The sequence below is a fragment of the Triticum aestivum genome, chromosome 1B, assembly GCF_018294505.1.
Source record: "Triticum aestivum cultivar Chinese Spring chromosome 1B, IWGSC CS RefSeq v2.1, whole genome shotgun sequence".
NCBI lineage: Eukaryota > Viridiplantae > Streptophyta > Magnoliopsida > Poales > Poaceae > Triticum > Triticum aestivum.
Window position 1 is genome coordinate 687,080,700 of NC_057795.1, and position 8,925 is coordinate 687,089,624.

Here is an 8,925-nt window from a genome sequence, read left to right on the forward strand (position 1 = left end):
AATAAAGTTATGGAGTTTCAAAAAAAAGTCAGTGGCTCGGGGGATTTGGAAGGAGTGAAACATGCGAGTCTTCAAGAACAAATCAACAATGCCAGAGTCTTGAGTCTTTATTTTATTTTATTTTATTTTATCCTAGGAGCAATAAAACATATGCGAGTTTTCCTACTAGTTGTTTTTGTTTGAAGTCTTTGTTTCATTTTATTGAAGGCACGTGGCAAAGCACATGGTGTCGGTCGTATTATGAATAATCAATCCATTATATGGATGCAAATCATAAGTTAAGACTTTGGTAGCTAGTCAAGTCAAGTCAACCAAAATAATGGAGTACTAGTAGCACAATTTCAGATCTCGCTCGCTCTCTCTCAAGCTGAAGCTGAAGCTGGCTGCCATCTCCCCGGCCGGCGCTCCACAACCTGGCCGCCCTGCTGCTCTTCCTCTCCGCCTCGCCGCCGGCGCTCCACAACCCGGATCTGGACCAGCCGCACCGTGCCGCCGCCGCCCGACAGCAGCAGCACATCAGGTACCAAAAGCCAGATCCTTGCTTGCTCAGGGACGAGTGCCCCTGCCCTCCTTCTTTCGCCTCCTCCTCCTCTCGCACTGTCGCACAGCTTCGATCTGACATGCCGCCTCCTCTCGCTCGCTGCAGTGCACCCCCACGCCGCCGTTAAGCAGCGCGCTGAGCGTTGTGCCTCCGTCCAGCTCCGCGCTGCCGCCGACGAGCACCACGGGGAGCAAGGACCACGGCCAGAGGTGGCCCCTGCTCTGGCCACGCCCCGGCACCCAAGCTTCAGTCAGATCCCGTCGCGCCCTTCACCAACTTCCCCACCATTCTTGCTCCCACAACCTTCAACAAGTGTCCCCCATCTGAAAGGCAGGAGCAGGAGCAGCGACGGCCATGGCGGCGCTCGGCGGCATGCTTGCTGCTGCCATCCTCAAGGTGGTGGGTGACCAGGTTGGTTCTCTGATCGGGGGTCAGATCGCGCTGCAGATGAATTTGGACAAGGACCTCAAGAAGATGAAGATGGCGCTGGAGTCTGTCGAGGCAGTGCTCAAGGTCGCGGAGAGGCGGTCCATCACCGACGAGCTGACGGGTCTTTGGCTGAAGCGGCTCAAGGACTTCTTGTATGAGGTCTCTGACATGATTGATGAGTTCGAAGCAGACACACAAGCCATCACCCAGCCGTCTGCGCGCAAGGTACTGAGCTATTGAATCTGCTAGTAGATTGTTTGGCTTGATCTTGGCCAACATCTTCATCAACACTTCTTTTTCAACAAATGATGGATTTTATTGACTCAAAATAAAATATCAAGTGGATACAAACACAATGAGCACACACTCTGCCTCTTCATAGCTAGGATGCACACAGCTAATAAACACGCCCACATCTTTACAACACTTGGTAATCTGTTATCCAGTCTCCACAATAATAATTTGGGCACAGGAACCTTGGATGAACTAGACATGGTTTTGACAGGCCTCAGCGTTCGGGCCGTGCATCTGAAACATCTTCATACCTTTTTGTTTTAGCTCCAGTTCTCAGCACATCATTAAAGGTGACACTGGTCTTAACCTTGGCAGTTACAATCGGAGGTTCTTAGAAATAGGAGGATTTGCCTCTTGATGTATTAACAAATTTTTCTGTTGGCTGAATGCTTTTGTAATATCCTACTATACTAAACTGCTGGGTGCTGGTGATTTTGTATTTTACTAACAAAGCAACTGTCTTGCAGTTCTCCTTCAAAAAATATTTGGCGTTCATGATCCCTTGTCTCACAATTGGCCCCAACATTACAATGGCCAATAGGATGAAGAACATGAGGGACGACCTCAAGGTCATAACAGATCAACACAAGGAATTCAAGTTAACAGACTGCACTAATGCCAATGAGCCAAAGGTGACTGATATACGGGAAACATCATCAACCCTGGAGACACAAATCATTGGGAGGACTGAGGAGAGAGATATAATATTGGCTTCTTTATCTGAGAGCATGACAAAGGATATCACAATCCTTCCTATATATGGCATTGGAGGCCTTGGCAAGACAACCTTGGCAAAAATGGTTTACAATAGTTCCCAGTTCAATGAATACTCTCAAGTGTGGGTTTACGTGTCTCAGACATTTGATTTGATCAAAATTGGAAACTCTATAATATCACAACTATCAGAGAATGATAAAGAGAGTGCGTACACTGGAAAGCAGATGATCCGTAATTCCCTTGAAAAGCTCCTTGCCAACAAGAAAATTCTGATTGTTTTAGATGACATGTGGGAAGACAACATGTTTCAGTTGGAAGAACTGAAAGATATGTTAAAAGTTGGGGAGAGCAGTAAGGTGGTTGTTATAGCAACCACACGAAGTGAAGGTATTGCGAAGAAAATGTCTACCATCCAACCATACAAATTAGCACCATTGACTGATGATATGTGTTGGTCTATTATAAAGCAAAAGAGTGCATTTGAATCAAGAGGTGACAAAGAACAATTGGAGGAAATAGGGAAGGTCATTGCAATGAAGTGTGCGGGTGTGGCTTTAGCAGCTAAATCACTTGGGCACACGCTGCAATCTATGAAATCTGGTCAATGGGAATCAGTGAGAGATAGTAATATTTGGACTGCACCTTCTTTGGAAGATACATCTTCTACACAAGTGCTTGCATCTCTGAAGTTGAGCTATAGTGTTTTGCCTTCGTATCTGAAGCTATGCTTTGCCTATTGTGCAATATTTCCAAAAGGCCACAAGATACTTAAAGATGATCTTATTCATCAGTGGGTTTCTCTTGGTTTCTCTTCCTGGGAACTTGGTGAGAGATACATTAGTCAGCTTTTGGGCCTTTCTTTTCTTGACCATTTCAAGTCATCATCGGTGAGTTTATTTATACCTTTTACGTGTTTTCATTGTTCTTTTGGAACTGGTGTAAGGTAACTTAAGTATAGTTGTATAATACACAAGCTGACAAATATTGAAACTATAATATAATTCTAAAATTGCTGAGAATGATTTGGAGTACGTCACATAATCATTTCTTACAGTGCAGCTTTTCCAAATAACTTTTTGAGAATATCTCAATGATTGATACACACAAATGCAACCCAACACATCCCTACAATATTCAACTATTGGTTTTACTGTAGCATGCTAGTTAAACAAAAAGTACACATTAGTAAGTACTCCCTTGGATCTAGTATAAGTTGAACTAAAGCAGCGACAAATAATATGGATCCGAGGGAGTACTAAGGCCGTCGGGAAAATCGTAATGTCCTGTTGTAAGAAATGCCCACCCCGAGGTCTTTAGTTCGCATCCAGATGTGCATTTGCATAAACACAGTCTCTTACTTACACATGCTATTGGGCTTACTGTGACTAGCATGACTACTTGGTGCGAGAACTTAATCTCCCTTTTCTTTTTTCGTTATTCTTTTAGAATCAGTCTTTTTACAACATTATTCGTGAAATGTACAACAATATAGTTCAGTTCACTGTAGTGGTTATAGATATTCAGGAATAAAACACCCATCCGATGCAGTCTTGGAAACCATCATGGAGAATCACCCCTGGTATACATGCAAACCATACAATACCATCACAAAATACCACGGTAAAAAATAGCGCGCTATAGCGCCGCTAATAGCAAGCTATAGCGCCGCTAATAGCAAGCTATAGCGCCGCTAATAGCAAGCTATAGCGCCGCTAATAGCAAGCTATAGCGTGTAGAGAATTGCCCCGCTAATAGCACGTTATAGCACACTAATAGCGTATTTCAAAGGGTGACACTATTTTGTATAGCGCGCTATTTTTTTCATTGCAAAATACTGAACTGTTTCAGACATACTCCCTCCGCAACTTAATATAAGAATTTTTGACATTGTTATAGTGCCAAAAACGTGTTATATTAAGTTATGGAGATACTCCCTCCATCCCATAATGTAAGACTTTTTTGACACTACTAATAGTGTCAAAAAACGTCTTACATTATGGAACGAAGGGAAAGTACATTCTACTAGCGGTTCTGCCAGCCACCAGTACTCGCGGGACAGAGGTAGCTCGAGCTAACACACATGGACAGAGTAACCCGCCAATGAACACATGCATCAGACGGTCAATCCCTATCCATCTTCCATCAGCCAAAAGTAATAATTAATAATATTCCTGCTAGCGAGCTCACATTATAAAAGCATTGATGTAATTCCTTTCACATAAAATGGTCAAATAGACAAATACACGTTTCTGTACAACTAAGAATAAGTTCATACATATAATTATAAGCATATCTTCTGAAACCAGTGATATCCCGTCTTTAATGGACCATGTCAGCTATGACCACTGGGTTTCGTCAAAATTGCTGGTGATGTATCTTATGTGATAGGTTGTTCCGTACTAGTGAGAGACTGAAAAATTGTGGTTGCTGCCACGGGATCTAATGATGCAGGCTGCCGCGGGATCTAATGATGCAGGCTACCTCGCATGGAGGCCGAGGCCAGCTACTACCTGCTTACATAGGGAGGTGGGAGACGATGAACAGCAACCTCCTCGTCTTTCTCGTTCATAGGTCATCATCCTAGAGGCGAGGATGAAGCAAGGCACTGCGAGGTTTTCATTTTCCTAAATATTCTTGTTTTTTTGTCCTTCTGTTGCATTAGTGTTCGCAGTATTTTTTTCTTATTCTGAATTTTATCAAATAATTATTTTCCTTCCTTAGTTTCCTTGAATTCACATATTTTGTTATTTTTTGTTAAGTAAAATCATGTTTAACTGGCAAACACTGGCGCAAAAGAACCGTCGTGTCATCAAATATGATCTTGCAATGTTTGAGACAAGAAATTCGTATGGGCTTGAGACTCAAAGTTCATAATTGTCTAGTTTGGATCTTAAAGACCAAATCTAAACTTGGGAAATAGCAGGGGGCCAAAAATAAAATTTAGTATTTAGTAAAGGAGTTGACGCATAAAATGTTTTTTTAGATTTGAGGAATGAAGTCATAAATTGTTTAAATCTAAATAAATCCAAAAGTCTAACACTGCTGAATGATTTTGTTGCAGACTTTTGAGCTACATGATGAAGATGTTATATTGTTGACCATGCATGACCTGGTGCATGATTTAGCAAGATCTGTCATGGAGGATGAAATTATTTTTGTTGGCAATGTCAATAATGCTGAAGGAAGCCGCTTCCACTATGCATTGCTAGATGATTGTAGCAAGCCATTGGGATCAGACTTATCCAAGATAAGAGCGTTGCGTTTTATGGATTGTGACAAATATGAACTTCATGATGCTGCATTTTCATCTGCCAAGTCTTTGCGTGTCTTGGACTTAAGTGAGTGCGCCATATATACGTTGGCAGATTGTATTGTTGAACTGAAGCAATTGAGATATCTTAATGCTCCAAAAGTCCAAGATGCAAAGATTCCAGACAGTATCACCAAGCTCTCAAAATTGATTTACCTGAATCTTCATGGATCTCCTACAATTAAAGCACTACCAGAGTCAATTGGAGAAATTGGCAGTCTAATGTACCTTGATTTGTCAAGTTGTTCAGGAATTGCAAAACTGCCAGAATCATTCAGGAGGCTACAAAAATTGTTGCATTTGGACTTATCAAATTGCTCGTCTGTGGGAGGAATATCAGTGTTCTTGGAGAGTCTCACACAGCTAGAGTATTTGAACTTATCATACTGCCCAAATATCGGAGATATACCAGAAGTTCTGGGCGGCCTTTCCAAACTGCAGTATTTAAACTTATCAAACAACTCATATCTTGAATGTGGTAAAGAAGCAGAATTTTTGGGTGCCCTCACAAAAATCGAGTATTTGAACTTATCTTCAAGGGAATGTGGACTCAAAAAGCTCCCTGAATCTTTGGGCGGATTCAGTCAACTCAAGTACTTAAACTTATCAGGTTGGCGAGCTATGAAAAAATTGCCAAGATTATTTGGGAGTCTGAAGAATCTGCTCCATCTTGACTTATCAGGTTGTTATATGGTTGATGGTGTACATGAAGCTTTGGTCGGTCTTACCAGTCTGCAACATTTGAATTTACAAGATACACAGCTCAGTTCGCTGCCAGATGATCCGACCAAGCTTCGGTATTTAAATCTATCTAAACTAAGGAGGTCCTTGGATGATCGGAAGAAAGATGCATCAGTTTTTCTCTCTGCAGAAACCTGGGACATTCTCATCAACCAGATATGCAGAATTAATCTTTCAGATCTAGAGCATTTGGGCTTGTCTCGAAATTGTCTGATCGAGAGAATACCTGAAAGTATTTGTAGCCTGACAAAACTGCACACATTGGACCTCTCGGGATGCAGAAATTTGAAGAAAATACCTGAAAGTATATGTACATTTGGTAGCTTGAAGTTTCTTTATTTAGAGGATTGTTGCAGTCTTGATGAAATACCTCAACTCAGTAGCAGTGCAATATCGTTACCACACTTTGTGGTGCGTGCTGGTAATGATGGATCTAGCAGCAATCTTGTCCTGCTAAAGCCCACAGATCCTTTTAAGCTGGAGATAACTGAACTTGAAAATGTGATGTCCGCAGGAGAGGCACATACTATAAAATTAATGGAAAAGCAAAGCATTCGGGAGTTGAAACTGGAGTGGACTCAAGGTGTTGACAGATTTGTGGATGACAAAATGTTGCTGAAAAAACTAGTGCCTCCAAGCACATTGAGGGTGTTGGAGATATGTGGTTATAACAGTGTCATCTTTCCAGGCTGGGTAGTGGGCCAACTACCAAACCTGGACTCACTGGTTCTCAAAGATATGGCAAATCTGGAAGAGTGGGACACGTCATACTCCACCGGTGAGGAGAATATGTTAACAAGCGTGCAAATAGATGGCTGCCCCATGATGAAGATGAAAGGGCCTCTGCCTAAAGCTAAAGAATGGGAGATAAGATGCAGTGATAATGTGTTATCATCATGGGATGTGTGCATTGTGTCACACACCAGTGCTTCCTCCTCTTCTCCAGTAACTACTATGTTGTCAGTTAGAGACTGCAAGGTGCCTCTGCATGAGTGGAGGTTGCTTCGACACTTCTCTGGACTCCCTTATTTGTCTATTGCCAATTGTAGCGATCTAACCGGCTCACCAGATATCATCCAACTACTATCCTCTTTGGAGAAACTATGCCTAGAAGACGAACACATGGAAGAACTGCCAATATGGTTGGTTGAGCTCCCATCTCTAAAGAATCTGACTATATTTAATAGCAATGGTATAAAGGAGTTGAACGAGAACATGAGGCAACTCACAAAGCTTGAATCGCTAGAACTGGGCTTCTGCAAAAGCATATCTGCAGTGCCACATTGGCTAGGCGAATTGACCTTTCTCAAGAAACTTTGGATACATAACAATGAAGGCTTGAGGTCTTTGCCGGCAAGCATACAACAACTCACCAGCCTCCAGGAAATAGTACTTATGCACTGCTATGCATTAGAGCACGTGGTTGCTGAAACAGAGGAGGGAAAGATGAAGCTGGCTGACAACCAACAAAGGGAATTTGCTCTGCCCACCTCTCTAAAGAGACTTTATCTGCATGGATGTGATGGTATCAAGTCTTTTCCCGAGGGAATACATCAACTCACTAACCTAACAATAGAGAGGTGCCCGGGACTAAAGGAATGGTGTGAATTAGAGGAGAACAAGATGAAGCTGGCGCACATAGAAAAGAAGGTATGGGTCCTCCTTCAGTCTTGCATTTCTAAGTATACTTTGCTTTTGCAATTTTCGTTTTGTTTAAAAAGCACCTTGTTTTGCAAAATATAACAATATACCAGAAATACGAGTTGTCTAATTTCTAGTGTACGTCTAGTGCCTAGTGACAGTGTACGGCTACCAATGTAAAGATGGACACAATAACCGTGCGCTATACCTGGAACATTTTTTTCTTGATCTGAACAAAACATCTTCCTTGTGTGTACAAAATCTGCACTTATCATTCATAGCAACTAGAATCAAATCTAATCAAAGAATTTTCACCATTCATTTCGCAGTGCATTTTCTTCTAGACAATGCATATACTGCACACCCAGGCTGCAAAATGAAGGGCCTGAATCAACCAGCAAGATTTTGTTCTGGATGATTCAAATTGACGATGTACTTGAAGGAGGACCACGCAGGAGCTAAGGGAATCACGAGCTGTGGCGATGGGAAACTTGTTTGCAGAGTTGCAGCATGGAACTCTGAGGCTGCAGGTCATTACCTCTACTAGCTAGTGTTCTGTTCTACAGAGTGTCGAACTTTGTTCTTTGTGCTTTGTGCTTAGTTTGCATAGTTTAGTTTCCTGCTTCGATGACTGCACTAGTTTTGTAATATGTGTAACCAGAGAGATTGATGATTGTAGAACTTGTATGCATTAGGTCCTGGTGAGCGTGATACGTACTGTACTTGCTTGTTGAGAATGCCTAAACACTTGAAGTCCGTTGCTAGTTTGTCTTGTCTGTCAGGAAACTACTCTACTGGTACTGTTGCTACTCTAGTCTATTAACAAGCAGCTAACCATGCTGAAGAAAGCCTGAAACATATGACAGTGGCAATGCGTCGTCTTACCCAGTGTTCGTCCGGTGGCGTCTCCTCGTGCCCCGCCGCGCGGTGCCCACGCGTCGCCGGTGACCTCTGTCTCCCACGTCATCTCCGGAGGACGGAGGTTGCCACACGCCGACCTGATCCTCTGCTCGATCGAGCCCCATGGTGGCGCTACGGCTAGAGGATGGCGGTGGACCGGAGGTGAAAGAATCCGACCGTCCTAGCGCTTGGAGGAAGGGGGGAGGAAGTCAAGGGCGGGGAAGTTTGATTCCAGCCGACTCGCAGGCGTTGTGTTGCGCGTGCACGTGATTTGGGGAATTCGATTTGATGATACAGGCCCAGCCCACTGCCGGCCAGCGCGAACTCTTCCTTTTTATATATACTAGAGCAA

At 42.9% G+C, this 8,925-nt stretch overlaps 1 protein-coding gene across 2 annotated transcripts; it reads left to right on the forward strand.

The window, feature by feature from the left end:
* The first annotated feature begins 307 nt into the window (after positions 1 to 307).
* LOC123149373 (putative disease resistance protein At3g14460) lies at positions 308 to 8,440 on the forward strand. Of its 2 annotated transcripts, XM_044569017.1 has the most exons (6): positions 308 to 520; positions 647 to 1,195; positions 1,732 to 2,868; positions 4,433 to 4,507; positions 5,043 to 7,682; positions 8,003 to 8,440. In XM_044569017.1, exons 2-6 carry the CDS (start codon positions 896 to 898, stop codon positions 8,015 to 8,017), a joined length of 4,167 nt encoding a protein of 1,388 aa, XP_044424952.1. In that variant the 5' UTR covers positions 308 to 520; positions 647 to 895; the 3' UTR covers positions 8,018 to 8,440. The 2 variants fall into 2 exon arrangements, with proteins under 2 accessions (XP_044424952.1, XP_044424959.1); XM_044569024.1 differs by lacking the exon at positions 4,433 to 4,507.
* The last annotated feature ends 485 nt before the right edge of the window (positions 8,441 to 8,925 follow it).

Bases quoted from the DNA above. Each gene is read 5' to 3' on its own strand.
- LOC123149373 (XM_044569017.1), top strand. From the start codon at position 896: ATGGCGGCGCTCGGCGGCATGCTTGCTGCTGCCATCCTCAAGGTGGTG. The intron at 2,869-4,432 runs GTGAGTTTATTT...CTAATGATGCAG, and splicing joins ACCATTTCAAGTCATCATCG to GCTGCCGCGGGATCTAATGA. The intron at 4,508-5,042 runs GTGGGAGACGAT...ATTTTGTTGCAG, and splicing joins CTACCTGCTTACATAGGGAG to ACTTTTGAGCTACATGATGA.